We start from the raw sequence: 16,352 nt of genomic DNA, 5'->3' as shown, positions 1-16,352 counted from the left end.
ATGAAATTATAATACAGAAAAAATAATAACACTAAGTTATCAACTGTTCTTCTTTCAAAAATATAGTAATGATTGTCAAAAATACCATTAAAATGCATAATTGTATGTAAAATGGCATCAAAAAATGTTGCCGCTTTGTTGGGGGTCCTGTAAAGATTCTTTTCATGGGGCCCAAAATCCCTAGCGGCGCCCCTGCCTGCTACATAAGCGCCTGGTAGAGATGCGCGGATAGGCAATTATATCATCCGCAACCGCATCACCAAAGTCGTCATCCACCCGCTGTCCACCTGAACCAACATTTTATCTGAAACGCCTGCTGAAATACATCAGACGTTGGCCACCTTAGCCACTCACAGAGCTGTCTAAACCCGTTTCACAGAGTAACGAAGACAATTGGAGCCGCTAACGTTCTCGCGATAATCCAATTGCCGTTCATCCTGATGACAAGAATAAGGGCGTGTTGTGAAGCCATTGCCTTTGACACCTTCAACAACATGTACACACCGATTGTTAGTCTGGCAACATGTTGTGTGCAGCTTCCGCAATCTCACATCCAAGATTGAAAGGCATACTGGGTGATGCAGAGTACACTGATGGTTGTGATATGAACAACTTTAACACTTACTAATATGCGCCACGCTGTGAAACCAAACCAAACAAGATTGACAAACACATCCTCACAGTAACACAACATAAACGCAACACAACAAATACCCAGAATCCTTTGTATCCGTGACACTTCCTGAATATATTTTACACCCCCGCGCCCCCAACCCCGCCCACCTTACCGACGCACAAGGGGTTTGCTGCTAATGGGGTGTATAAAATAGTCAGTATGTCTCATGGATACAAAGGATTCTGGGTATCTGCTGTGTTGCGGTTATGTTGTGTTACTGTGAGGATGTCCTCCCGAAATGTGTTTGTCAATCTTGTTTGGTGCGGCCTTACAGCGTGGCGCATATTACTAAGAGTGTTAAAATTGTTTATATCACAACCATTAGTGTACTCTGTGTCACCCGAGATGCCTTGCAGTCGTGTGTGTGTTTCCGCGGAAGCCACACACAACATGTAGTTGAACTGACAAGCAGATCGTACATGCTGTAGAGGGCGACAAAGTCAATGACTCTACAGCACGCCTTAATACTTATTATCTGGGTGACTGCCGGTAGTCATTCTACAGCAGGGGTAGGGAACCTATGGCTCTAGAGCCAGATGTGGCTCTTTTGATGACTGAATCTGGCTCTCAGATAAATCTTAGCGGACATTGCTTATTATGGTGAGTAATTAATAATTTCGCTGGTAGTCACAGTGTCAAAAATAACGTTGAAAATATAAAACATTGTCATGCATTAATCCATCCATCCGGTTTCTACCGCACCTGTTCAAGAAGTTGCATTAATGGTAAGAAGTTTGTTTATGTATTGTTGGTTAGCTTGATAATAACAATGTTATTAAAAAGAATAAGGGACTTATTATACTCTAAAAATGTTGGTCTTACTTAAAAATGCACGCATTTAGTTGTATTCAGTCTTAAAAAAAATTATATGGCTCTCATGGAAATACTTTAAAAAATAATTGGCTTGTATGGCTCTCTCAGCCAAAAAGGTTCCCGACCCCTGTTCTAGAGTATATTAGCGTCTCCTATTGTCTTCTTCGCTTTGTGACACGGGTCTTAAATGGCTCTTTGAATGGCAAAGGATACCGATCCCAGAACCATGTATATCAAATATTTCCGGATGGTTCAACCGCCACCGGTCAAAATCTAATTAAAATCTATTTTTTCGTCATGACACCCGCCCGACCCGCGGTTTATCCGCGGACTCCGCGCCTGGTGTTTTGGAAGCTGCACCAATTTCCTCAGAATTTTCAACAAACTTGATAGTTGTGATTTGTACGTTTTTATAATGGGCTTGTTCTATTTTTGGCCAAAGTAAAACCCCCCAAAAAACAACAACCTGGAGTTGTCTGTATTTTTAAGTTATCCATCCATTTACTACCACTTATTCCCTTAGGGGTCGTGGGGGGCGCTGGTGCCTAACTCAGCTACAATCAAACGGAAGGTGGCGTACACCCTGGACAAGTCGCTACCTCATCGCAGGGCCAACACAGATAGACAGACAACATTCACACTCACATTCACACACTAGGGCCAATTTAGTGTTGCCAATCAACCTATCCCCAGGTGCATGTCTTTGGAAGTGGGAGGAACCCGGAGTACTCGGGTTCATCCATCCATTTTCTACCGCTTATTCCCTTTTGAGGTCGCGGGGGGCACTGGCGCCTATTTCAGATACAATCGGGCGGAAGGCACTGTACACCCTGGACAAGTCGCCACCTCAACTAGAGTTGTCATCGCAGTGTGTGTTGCTTTTTTTTTTTTTTTTAAATAACTGTTAGTAGTAGTTAGACGCTGCTTGGCCAAAAAAAGGTCACAAAATCTAGGTTTAATACGCCGAAGCATCTTTTCCACTAACTGCTGTCCAGAGTTGCTTTATTTTTGTTATTATTGATGAGATATTTAGATCATTGTGTAAATCTCAAATGCTAGTTTTCGATTCATCTGTGGAAGTGACTTTTGATGCTGCCCTAATCATCCATCCATCCATTTTTTTACCCCTCATTCCTTTTGGGGGCGCTGGCGCCTATCTCAGCTACAATCAAACGTAAGGTGGCGTACACCCTGGACAAGTCGCCACCTCATCGCAGGGCCAACACATATAGACAGACAACATTCACACTCACATTCACACACTAGGGCCAATTTAGTGTTGCCAATCAACCTATCCCCAGGTGCATGTCTTTGGAGGTGGGAGGAAGCCGGAGTACTCGGGATCAATACATCTTTTATACCTGCTGGTGTTTTTGAAACTGCACCAATTTCTTCAGAATGTTCAAAAACATTAGTTGTGATTTGTACGTTTTTATAATGGGCTTGTTCTATTTTTGGCCAAAGTAAAACCCCCAAAAAACAACAACCTGGAGTTGTCTGTATTTTTAAGTTATCCATTTTCTACCACTTATTCCCTTAGGGGTTGTGGGGGGCGCTGGTGCCTAACTCAGCTACGATCGGGCGGAAGGCGCCGTACACCCTGGACAAGTCGCCACCTCATCGCAGGGCCAACACATATAGACAGACAACATTCACACTCACATTCACACACTAGGGCCAATTTAGTGTTGCCAATCAACCTATCCCCAGGTGCATGTCTTTGGAAGTGGGAGGAAGCCGGAGTACTCGGGTTCATCCATCCATTTCCTACCGCTTATTCCCTTTTGGGGTCGCGGGAGGCGCTGGCGCCTAACTCAGCTACGATCGGGCGGATGGCGCCGTACACCCTGGACAAGTCGCCACCTCAAATAGAGTTGTCATCGCAGTGTGTGTTGCTTTTTTTTTTTTTAAATAACTGTTAGTGTCTAGTAGTTAGACACTGCCTGGCCAAAAAAAGGTCACAAAATCTAGGTTTAATACGCCGAAGCATCTTTTCCACTAACTGCTGTCCAGAGTTGCTTTATTTTTTTTATTATTGATGAGATATTTAGATCATTGTGTAAATCTCAAATGCTAGTTTTCGATTCATCTGTGGAAGTGACTTTTAATGCTGCCCTAACCATCCATCCATCCATCCATCCATTTTTTTACCCCTCATTCCTTTTGGGGGCGCTGGCGCCTATCTCAGCTACAATCAAACGGAAGGTGGCGTACACCCTGGACAAGTCGCCACCTCATCGCAGGGCCAACACATATAGACAGACAACATTCACACTCACATTCACACACTAGGGCCAATTTAGTGTTGCCAATCAACCTATCCCCAGGTGCATGTCTTTGGAGGTGGGAGGAAGCCAGAGTACTCGGGTTCAATACATCTTATATACCTGCTGGTGTTTTTGAAACTGCACCTATTTCCTCAGAATGTTCACCTGGAGTCCTGGGTTCAAATCCAGGCTCGGGATCTTTCTGTGTGGAGTTTGCATGTTCTCCCCGTGAATGCGTGGGTTCCCTCCGGGTACTCCGGCTTCCTCCCACTTCCAAAGACATGCACCTGGGGATAGGTTGATTGGCAACACTAAATGGTCCCTAGTGTGTGAATGTGAGTGTGAATGTTGTCTGTTTATCTGTGTTGGCCCTGCGATGAGGTGGCAACTTGTCCAGGGTGTACCCCGCCTTCCGCCCGATTGTAGCTGAGATAGGCACCAGCGCCCCCCGCCACCCCGACAGGGAATAAGTGGTAGAAAATGGATGGATGGATGTTCACCTGGAGTCCTGGGTTCAAATCCAGCCTCGGGATCTTTCTGTGTGGAGTTTGCATGTTCTCCTCGTGAATGCGTGGGTTCCCTCCGGGTTCTCCGGCTTCCTCCAACTTCCAAAGACATGCACCTGGGGATAGGTTGATTGGCAACACTAAATGGTCCCTAGTGTGTGAATGTGAGTGTGAATGTTGTCTGTCTATCTGTGTTGACCCTGCGATGAGGTGGCGACTTGTCCAGGGTGTACCCCGCCTTCCGCCCGATTGTAGCTGAGATAGGCGCCAGCGCCCCCCGCGACCCCGAAAGGGAATAAGCGGTAGAAAATGGATGGATGGATGTTCACCTGGAGTCCTGGGTTCAAATCCAGCCTCGGGATCTTTCTGTGTGGAGTTTGCAAGTTCTCCCCGTGAATGCATGGGTTCCCTCCGGGTTCTCCGGCTTCCTCCAACTTCCAAAGACATGCACCTGGGATAGGTTGATTGGCAACACTAAATTGGCCCTAGTGTGTGAATGTGAGTGTGAATGTTGTCTGTCTATCTGTGTTGGCCCTGCGATGAGGTGGCAACTTGTCCAGGGTGTACCCCGCCTTCCGCCCGATTGTAGCTGAGATAGGCGCCAGCGCCCCCCGCGACCCCGAAAGTGAATAAGCGGTAGAAAATGGATGGATGGATGTTCACCTGGAGTCCTGGGTTCAAATCCAGCCTCGGGATCTTTCTGTGTGGAGTTTGCATGTTCTCCCCGTGAATGCATGGGTTCCCTCCGGGTACTCCGGCTTCCTCCAACTTCCAAAGACATGCACCTGGGGATAGGTTGATTGGCAACAATAAATGGTCCCTAGTGTGTGAATGTGAGTGTGAATGCTGTCTGTCTATCTGTGTTGGCCCTGCAATGAGGTGGCGACTTGTCCAGGGTTTTACCCCGCCTTCCGCCCGATTGTAGCTGAGAAAGGCGCCAGCGCCCCCCGCGACCCCAAAAGGGAAAAAGCGGTAGAAAATGGATGGATGGATGGATGTTCAACAAAATTAGTTGTGATTTGTAAGTTTTCATAATGGGCTTGTTCAATTTTTGACCAAAGTTAACCCCCCCCAAAAAACTAGAGTTGTCTCTATTTTTAAGTTATCATGTCATGATTCTACCATTACGGGCCCCACTTGGGAATAGACTTTCCTCCATGCCGGGGGGCCCCTGAGCTAAAAGGAGTTTGACCCCCCCCCCCCGTGCGAGACGGAGGAGGCGTGCAAAGAGGGGCGGGGGGACGACGAAACGCGCAACATGTCGATAAATAAGACGGAGGCGGCGAAGTGGAAGAGTCCACGCGTGTCACATCAGCTTGGAGACGCAGGAAGGAAGCATCAGGACCAAATCTGGAGGAAGTCATCGCCGTGCGCAAAAAAAAAAAAAAAAAAACTAACAAAAGCCCGCGCAAATATTATCAGACATGAGAGTTGGCGTCCGCGCCTCAACACGACAAACTTATTCGAGGAAGCCAACGTGAACGGGATTGTAAAATCCTCCGGTGTGTGTGCGTGTGTGTGTGTGTGTGTGTGTGTGTGTGTGTGTGTTTGGGGGGGTGGGTGGGGGGGGGAAGAGAAGAGATCTCCAACCTTGATTCACTCCTACGCTGCCACGCGTGTATTCTCTCCCTCCTTATCGGACCTCTGTGGAACACAAGTTCGTCCCACAGGAGAGATGCTGACACTTCCCAAGCTGCACTTGCACTCCGGGGAGACTTGGAGACAATCCTCCGATGCAATTAAGGTACTTCATCACCTTTTGGTTCACTTTTGGAGTGACGTTTTTTTTTTTCTTCGTCGCAACTCATTAACACACAATGCGATTATCTCTCGCTGTCTTTTAGTCAATGTTCACTGTAGGTGTTGATTTTTCTTCCACTTCCATCACACTAATCCTCTTTCATTCTTCCACCCCCCCCCCACGCAGAACACCGCGATGATACCAATCAGGCGAGCTGATACCATGTCGCGTCCTGTTTGATGTTTGACGTATTTCCACTAAAAAAAAGGAAAAGTCCAGGAGAACATTTATTTTCTTTTTTTTTTTTTCTTTTTTTTTTTTTTTTTATCACCCCCCAAACCGGATTCCGGACAACTAATCGCCGTCCAGATGCAGTTTCGACTCTTCTCATTTGCGCTGATAGTCTTGAACTGTATGGAGTACAGCAACTGTCAGGCGCCGTCACAACGCTGGAGGAGAAGCAAAAGAGGTACGAGAACGCAATCTCATTTTTTTATGTCTCTTTCACCAATGAATCCACCCCAGAACTGACTTTATTATCGCTTCTGACAGCGCTCAAGTGCCATTTAAAGCAGGGGTCACCAACCTTTTTGAAACCAAGAGCTACTTCTTGGGTACTGATTAGTGCGAAGGGCTACCAGTTTGATACACACTTAAAAAAATGCCAGAAATAGCCAATTTGCTCAATTTACCTTTAATAGATAAATATAAATATATTAAAAAAGTGGGTATTTCTGTCTATCATTGTGTCGTACATTTTTTTTCCTATTACGGAATGTTTTTTGTAGAGAATACATAATAAATGGGTTGTACTTGTATAGCGCTTTTCTACCTTCAAGGTACTCAACGTGCTTTGACACTACTTCCACATTTACCATTCACACACACATTCACACACTGATGGAGGGAGCTGCCATGCAAGGCGCTAACCAGCACCCATCAGGAGCAAGGGTGAAGTGTCTTGCTCAGGACACAACGGACGTGACGAGGTTGGTACTAGGTGGGAATTGAACCAGGGACCCTCGGGTTGCGCACGGCCACTCTCCCACTGCGCCACGCCGTCCCTATATCAATCAATCAATCAATGTTTACTTATATAGCCCTAAATCACTAAATGAAAAGAACACTTAATTGAACGGTTTAAAAGTGGAGAAAACACGCAAAAAATTAAAATGAAATTTTGAAACGTAGTTTATCTTCAATTTCGACTCTTTAAAATTCAAAATTTAACCGAAAAAAAGAACAGAAAAACTAGCTAATTCGAATCTTTTTGAAAAAATAAAAAAAAGAATTTATGGAACATTACTAGTAATTTTTCCTGATTAAGATTAATTTTAGAATTTTGATGACATGTTTTAAATAGGTTAAAATCCAATCTGCACTTTGTTAGAATATATAACAAATTGGACCAAGCTATTTTTATAACAAACACAAATCATTATTTCTTCTACATTTTCCCGAAGAAAAATTTTAAAAGAAATTCAAAAGACTTTAAATTTGATTATACGGATTTTCTAGATTTTCCGGAATATTTGTATTTTATTTTAATCATAAGTTTGAAGAAATATTTCACAAATATTCTTCGTCGAAAAAACAGAAGCTACAATGAAGAACTAAGTTAAAATTAATTTATTATTCTTTACATTAAAAAAAATAAATTTACTTTAACATTGATTTAAATTATCAGGAAAGAAGAGGAAGGAATTCTAAAAGGTAAAAAGGTATATGTGTTTAAAAATCCTAAAATCATTTTTAAGGTTGTATTTTTTCTCCAAAATTGTCTTTCGAAAAGTTATAAGAAGCAAAGTAAAAAAATAAATGAATGTATTTAAACAAGTGAGGACCAAGTCTTTAAAATATTTTCTTGGATTTTCAAATTCTATTGGAGTTTTGTCTCTCTTAGAATTAAAAATGTCGAGCAAACCGAGACCAGCTTGCTAGTAAATAAATAAAATTAAAAAAAATAGAGGCAGCTCACTGGTAAGTGCTGCTATTTGAGCTATTTTTAGAACAGGCCAGCGGGCGACTCATCTGGTCCTTGCGGGCGACCTGGTGCCCGCGGGCACCGCGTTGGTGACCCCTGATTTAGACTATAAACCAGGAACATTCCAGAAATGTATGCCCAACGCCAAGTAAGTTAAAGAGCAAACCCCCTGGTTTATGCAACACCTTGGATATAAACTTGCTAAAAAAGGCTTAACATTTTCTTGCGCATTTCCCCCAAAATACTTTATCTGTTCCGATTGTCGTTATGTATCTCAAACTATAAGTTAAACCAGTGGTTCTCAAATGGGGGTACGCGTACCCCGGGGGTACTTGAAGGTATGCAAAGGGGTATGTGAGATTTTTTAAAAATATTCTAAATATAACAACGATTCAAAAATCTGGTCAGGATGCCACCCGAACGCCTCCCAAGGGAGGTGTTTAGGGCACGTCCAACCGGTAGGAGGCCACGGGGAAGACCCAGGACACGTTGGGAAGACTATGTCTCCCGGCTGGCTCGGGAACGCCTCGGGATCACCCGGGAAGAGCTAGACGAAGTAGCTGGGGAGAGGGAAGTCTGGGCTTCCCTGCTTAGGCTGCTGCCCCCGCGACCCGACCTCGGATAAGTGGAAGAAGATGGATGGATGGATGGATGGATGGAATTTAAAAATTCCTTTATAAATATATTTATTGAATAATACTTCAACAAAATATGAATGTAAGTTCATAAACTGTGAAAGTAAATGCAACAATGCAATATTCAGTGTTGACAGCTAGATTTTTTGTGGACATGTTCCATAAATATTGATCTTAAAGATTTCTTTTTTGTGAAGAAATCCATATGGATCTCTATTACAATCCCCAAAGAGGGCACTTTAAGTTGATGATTACTTCTATTTATCGAAATTTTGATTTATAGTTGAAACACTTTTTTATTTTTCAACAAGTTTTTAGTTGTTTTTGTATCTTTTTTCCAAATAGTTCAAGAAAGACCACTACAAATGAGCAATATTTTGCACTGTTATACAATTTAATAAATCAGAATCTGATGACATAGTGCTGTATTTGACGTTTTTATCTCTTGTTTTCCAACCAAAAATGCTTTGGTCTGATAAGGGTGTACTTGAATTAAAAAAAAATTTTCACAAGGGGTACATCACTGAAAAAAAGGTTGAGAACGACTGAGTTAAACTATACAATAATCTGCCTGTTGTTGGGCGCTATTTCACGAATGGATGACTTATATTAGGACCCAGCAAGCACAACACATTGCTAAAACGATTATACATACAAACATACATACAAACAATCATGTCAGGTAACCCCTTAGTATGCGGAAAATATTCTCCATTAATTAATTGCTTATAAACATGCAAATTAGTAACATATTGGCTCTTAATTAGTCCTAATTAATGCCTTATTCTGCATGGCCTTATTATTTAACCAGTAAGCCATTAACTCAATCAATCAATCAATGTTTATTTATATAGCCCCAAATCACAAATGTCTCAAAGGACTGCACAAATCATTACGACTAAGAGTCTTTGATTGATTGATTGAATTTTTTATTAGTACATACTCTGTGCAATTGACTACTAAATGGTAACACCCGAATAAGTTTTTCAACATGTTTAATTCATCAATTACATGGTACAAATGTATACTATCAGCATAATACAGTCATCACTCAAGTTAATCATCAGAGTATATACTGTACATTTAATTATTTACAATCCGGGGGGTTGGGGGCGGGGGGTTAGGTGAGATGGCTTTTGATTGATTGATTGATTGAAACTTTTATTAGTAGATTGCACAGTACAGTACATATTCCGTACAATTGACCACTAAATGGTAACACCCGCATACGTTTTTCAACTTCTTTAAGTCCACGTTAATCAATTCATGGTATAAGTATATACTATCAGTGTAATAGTCATCACACGAGTTAATCATCAGAGTATATACATTGAATTATTTACATTATTTACAATCCAAGGGGTTAGGTTTGGTTGAAATCAATACTTCAGTCATCAACAATTGCATTGACAGAGAAATGGACATTGAAACAGTGTAGGTCTGACTTGATAGGATATTTACAGCGAGCAGAGAACATAGTGAGTTCAGAATGCATAAGAACAAGTATATACATTTGATTTTATACATTTGATTATTTACAATCCGGGGAGGTGGGATGTGGAGGAGGGAGGGTGTTAGTTTAGGGTTGAAGTTCAGCATATTTCAGTCATCATACAAGTTTACCATCTGAGAAAGGGACCTTGTATCAGCGTAGGTCTCACTTCGTCGGATATGCAAAGTGAGCAGTGAACATAGTGAGTTCAGAAAGTATATACATTTGATTATTTACAATCCGGGGAGGTGGGATGTGGTGGGGGAGAGGGTTAGGCTCGGGTTATGGCTGCCTGGAGGTGTTCTTTTAGTGCGGTTTTGAAGGAGGATAGAGATGCACTTTCTTTTACACCTGTTGGAGTGCATTCCATATTGATGTGGCATAGAAGGAGAATGAGTTAAGACCATTCTCAGAATCTGGGTTTGACGTGGTTTGTGGAGCTCCCCCTGGTGTTGTGGTATGGCAGTCATTTACGTTCTGGAAGTATTTTGAAGTATTCTTCTCCCCAGAGCCTCAGAATTATTGCTTATTATTACTAAGTAAGGAAGTTGTTGTATAGGATTCTCCCATTAATACCACTTCATGAATATGGTCTGTTCTTACATTAAAAAAACATAACCCTAACCCTAACCCCTAACTCTAAATTAAGTGTTTGTTACTTAGAATATGTTCCCCTAGTGTCCAAATAACTCAAAATTAAGTCTTTGTTACTTGGAATATGTTCCCCATATTAAAGTGTTCCCATATTTCAAAATAGTTGTATTTGTAAATTGAGACATCGCTAACGTCTAACATTGAATCCTCGTTATTTGTTGGGAAAATGTCAAATTTTGAATGGTCTAATCCTTTTTTGTTTTTGCACCACGGACCGGTTTTATCTAGGCATTATTTTCAGGGACCAGCTTGCCACTTGTGCCAGATAAATACAGCAAAAATAAATGCACGAAAAATACAACTCAGTATAAGGCTGAATTAGTGGGAGCTTTGGTATTGTTTCTTTGAAATGAGATGCAGATGGAAATCAGCACTTGGCTACAATCCGTCACATTCATATCTTATATGTTAATTGATGTGAATTGTAACATGTCACAAAGTTATAACAAATATAAAAAATAGCAACTTCGTATCAGGGGTTTTTGTACCTGCTGGAGAATTGCCCATATTTGGGGAATATTGCCTATAATCTACAACACTAATTAGAGACCAGAACACATATGTTGTTCTAATTCCTAAATGAAAGTCTGCTTATTATGGAGCCAAATATAGCCACAACACATTGCTAAAACGATTTTACGTACACCATACATACATACACACATACATACCTGTACGTACACAAAAATATCTCATAATAGTTGTATTTGTGAATTGAGACGACGTTGTTGTCTAACGTTGAATCCACGTTATTTGTTGGAAAATGACCAATTTTCAATGGTCTAAATCACATTGCTAAAACGATTTTACGTACATCATACATACATACACACATACATACCTGTACGTACACAAAAATATTTCATAATAGTTGTATTTGTGAATTGAGACGACGCTGTTATCTAACATTGAACAATGGTCTAAATCAGGAGTCGGGAACCTTTTTGGCTGAGAGAGTCATGAAAGCCAAATATTTGAAAATGTATTTACGTGAGAGCCGTATAATATAATTATTTATAATTATATATGTATGTATATATATATATATAATTTTTAGCTGCGATGAGATGGTGACTTGTCCAGGGTGTACATCGCCTTCCGCCCGATTATAGATGAGATAGGCACCAGCGCCCCCCTTGACCCCACAGGGAATAAGCAGTACAAAATGGATGGATGGATATAATTTTTAGAGTATAATAAGTCTCTTTTTAATAACATTGTTATTTTGAAGCTAACCAATAATAAATGAAATACTTCTTACCATTAATGCAACTTCTTGAACAGGTGCGGTAAAATACGGATGGATGGATTAAAATGCATGAGAATGTTTTATATTTTTAACACTGTGATTACCAGCAGAATTATTCATTACTTATCGTGTTAAGCAATGTCAGCTAAGATTTTATCTGAGAGCCAGATGCAGTCATCAAAAAAGCCACATCTGGTTCGCGAGCCATAGGTTCCTTACCCCTGGTCTAAATCACAACCTGACATTGAATAAAGGTCATCAAAAAGCTTGCTGTTTCAACATTATGTTAGACTTGCTCAATGTCAGAAGCTAAATAAAAAATTTCTCAATGTTATTTTAATGTTGTGTATCTGCTGGAGAATTGCCCATCTTTCCTTAAGTGGGAACTTCCCTTTTGGGGGGGGGGGATATTATCTATAATTTACAATACTAATGAGAGAAAAGAACACATATGTCAATCTAACGCCTACATTTTCGAAAGTCTGCCTACAATGGAGCCAAAAATCACTAATAATTAGTGATGTGCGATATCACTGATTTTCTTCCGATCAATCCATCCATCCATTTCCTACCGCTTGTTCCTCTCGGGGTCGTGGGCATAGCTGGAGCCTATCCCAATTGCATTCGGGCGAAGTCGCCACCTCGTCTTAGGGCCAACACAGATAGACAGACAACATTCACACTCATATTCACACACTAGGGACCATTTAGTGTTGACAATCAACTTATCCCCAGGTGCATGTCTTTTCGACATGCTTTTTTTTGGATCTTTCCGATCCGATACGAGTAAAACTCAGGCTGGCATCGGCAATACAAAACTTTAAGAAACTGGTTGGATTGGGCAAACCAATCTTAACGTTGGAACAACATGCTTTTTGTAGACATTTATTCAATGTCAGGCTGTGAAGTTAATATGACCATTGAAATTTTGTCGTTTGTATTCGTTTCGATGTCTGGGATCTCTCCTTAAAGAGGAACCGAGCTTTTTTGGAATTTTGCTTATAATTTACAATTCCTGAAATTGTTTTTAATGCATTATAACTCGGAAATAAACGTTAATAAAAGTGTGCTTACAATGGAGATAATGAAACAAATGACGTCATTGCGTCTATTACAACCCTTAAAACCAATAAAGCGCCAACAAGTTTCCCATCCGATACGAGTAAAATTCAGGCTGGCGTTGCTATACAGATCTGATACCAATACTTTGTGCTAATATACCTAATGTGTCTGGTAGAATTTAAAAAGTAGTGCATTTCAACTTTCAAGTGTTGCTGCTCTTGAGGAATCATCTTTAAACAATATAAAATCACAGGGCGAAAATAATAATGGGGTTATTCTGCACTGAATGCGTTATCCTATGTGTTGTCAACTACACAAATAGCCTACAATAAAATGACACATACACTTGCTGGTTTTGTATTTCTGAGTGACTAATTTTATTGGCCGGTATTTTTTTTTAAGAAATGACAGACTGAATGATCACGGTGTTCAGCTGTGCTTCCACATTTCGCACTTACCTAGGTGTAAGAAAAAGTAGTTCCCACCAATCGCGTTTCATTTAGACAAGATCTCAATGATTTAGTTACTTTACACAGAGTTTCTTTTAATGAAGTTCATTATCTCAAGTAGGGAGGTGTTTAGGGCACGTCCAACCGGTAGGAGGCCACGGGGAAGACCCAGGACACGTTGGGAAGACTATGTCTCCCGGCTGGCCTGGGAACGCCTCGGGATCCCCCGGGAAGAGCTAGACGAAGTGGCTGGGGAGAGGGAAGTCTGGGTTTCCCTGCTTAGGCTGTTGCCCCCGCGACCCGACCTCGGATAAGCGGAAGATGATGGATGGATGGATGGATTATCTCAAGTAAATATCAAAAGTATCAATATTTTGATTTGAGAAACAATGTTAGAGCATATAGTTCTGGTATTGGGGGTATAAATATTTTAGTATCAATCCGCACATTCATATGAACAATACTCAATTTACATTTCGTGACCTGAATATCAACCGAGTTTTATTGTTATTATAAGTGCTAACGTTGAGGACCTAATTTTAGTGGCGTATTGATCAGAGAGAGGCAACTCCCTTATGCTGCTGTATTGACGTCATCAGCTGGTGAGCTGCTTTCTCGTCTCGGACCTCTGGAAGGTTAATTCTAGATTATAAATCATCTGGATAGTAAAATGACGTGGACATGAACTGAGAAGTTGGTACACTTTGACAGCCAACTTAGACCTGGGAATGGTGAAAAAGACCTAAAAAGAGGGCTTGTTCCACGCCCCTTAGTATGAGTCATTGTTCATCTAAACTGCAATATATCAACATCCTAACAATCTGCTTCCCAATGACAGCAGACACTGTACAGTAAGTGATATTTTATTATGTTGATTGGCCCTCACAATGTCTGCAGTGAGTAGTAGTAATCAGTGATGTAATCCAGTGGTTCTCAACCTTTTTTCAGTGATGATTGCTGCAAACTACACTCCTGTCGCTTGGGCCGTCCCATTTTGCACAAGCAAGTTTGAAAAGAGAGGTTCAAAGTCTCCTCATCTCCCCATCATTTGTAAATGTAATCAGGCTGACCTCTTCTTCACAACATGCAACAGTGCAACTGGCAGATATATTTGCTAATTCCTTCAAATTAATCCATCCATTCATCCATTTTCTACCGCTTGTCCCTTTTGGAGTAGCGGAGGGGTCGCTGGTGCCTATCTCAGCTGCATTCGGGCGGAAGGCGGCGTACACCCTGGACAAGTTCTGCATTAAAAATAACATAATTCGGGATGAAGATGCTACCAAAACACATACTACACAATATGAAATTGCCTCCAGCCTTCTGTAGGTGAAGTCAGCAGACTGATGGAGGCCTATCCACATTTTGGAGCTAAAATTGGGCTTTCCAAAATGTGCTCAAGTCTAAAATTACTACTGTGTCTATATTGGGTGGGAATTTTACCTGTATTTTTAAAATTATTTTTTAGTCGAGAATAGGGTTGGACATATACCAGTATTAGCGTAGTACCGTAATCTAATACAGTGGTTCTCAACCTTTTTTCAGTGATGTACCCCCTGTGAACATTTTTTTAATTCAAGTACGCCCTAATCAGAGCAAAGCATTTTTGATTGAAAAAAAGAGATAAAGAAGTAAAATACAGCACTATGTCATCAGTTTCTGATTTATTAAATTGTATAACAGTGCAAAATATTGCTCATTGTAGTGGTCTTTCTTGAACTATTTCGAAAAAAAAGTTATATAAATAACTAAAACTTGTTGAAAAATAAACAAGTGATTCAATTATAAATAAAGAATTCTATACAAAGAAGTAATCATCAACTTAAAATGCCCTCTTAGAGATCCATCTGGATTCATGAACTTAAATCACCAAAAATGATTCCCGGGCGCTGCCCACTGCTCCCTTCACTTCCCAGGGGGTGAACAAGGGGATGGGTCAAATGCAGAGGACAAATTTCACCACACCTAGTGTGTGTTTGACAATCATTGCTACTTTAACTTAACTTTAACTTAATTCTAAACATTTCTTCACAAAAAAAGAAATCTTTAACACCAATATTTATGGAACATCCATCCATTTTCTACCGCTTATTCCCTTTTGGGGTCGCGGGGGGCGCTGGCGCCTATCTCAGCTACAATCGGGCGGAAGGCGGGGTACACCCTGGACAAGTCGCCACCTCATCGCAGATTTATGGAACATGTCCACAAAAAATCTAGCCGTCTACACTGAATATTGCATTGTTGCATTTCTTTACACAGTTTATGAACTTATATTCATATTTTGTTGAAGTACTATTTAATAAATATATTTATAAAGGATTTTTGAATTGTTGCTATTTTTAAAATATAAAAAAAAAATCTCACCGACCCCTTGGCATACCTTCAAGTACCCCAGGGGTACTCGTACCCCCATTTCAGAACCACTGATGTAATCAGTAATCAGTGAACGTTTGTGATTTGTAAATGAAATCATTGCGCCGTTGTAGGCTTAAAATGAGCATGCTACGTAAATATCAAGTTTTTTTATGAATGTGTCTGGATGTTTTTTTTTTAAGTGCTTTATAGGAAGAATAGAGCGACGAGGCTCCGTTGTAAGAATTTATTTGCTGGTTAGAATGCGTAAAAAAAAGAAAAACATATATGTTCTTGTCTCGCATAAGGATTGTGAATGATTGTCACAATGTTTGGCAAAAATTCCCAAAAAGTGCAGTTCCCCTTTAAGCTACCTAAGCTGCTTTTAATTGATCTCATAACATCTTTGAACAGTTGGTAGGAAACCCGAATAACAATCGCTCAGCCAGGCGCAGTTGAGGATGGGGGGGGG

At 40.9% G+C, this 16,352-nt stretch overlaps 1 protein-coding gene across 1 annotated transcript in view; it reads left to right on the top strand.

The window, feature by feature from the left end:
* Positions 1–5,846: 5,846 nt before the first annotated feature.
* Positions 5,847–16,352, top strand: part of rspo2 (R-spondin 2) — a 142,592-nt gene continuing 132,086 nt past the window's right edge. Inside the window, exons 1-2 of the mRNA XM_061914745.1 lie at positions 5,847–6,006; positions 6,190–6,472. Coding sequence (XP_061770729.1) covers positions 6,373–6,472 — 100 coding nt within the window. The 5' untranslated portion in view covers positions 5,847–6,006; positions 6,190–6,372. The remainder of the gene's footprint in view (positions 6,007–6,189; positions 6,473–16,352) is intronic.

Source organism: Nerophis ophidion, linkage group LG11 (genome assembly GCF_033978795.1).
Source record: "Nerophis ophidion isolate RoL-2023_Sa linkage group LG11, RoL_Noph_v1.0, whole genome shotgun sequence".
Taxonomy (NCBI): Eukaryota; Metazoa; Chordata; class Actinopteri; order Syngnathiformes; family Syngnathidae; genus Nerophis; species Nerophis ophidion.
This window is presented reverse-complemented; position numbering and strand designations above follow the sequence as displayed.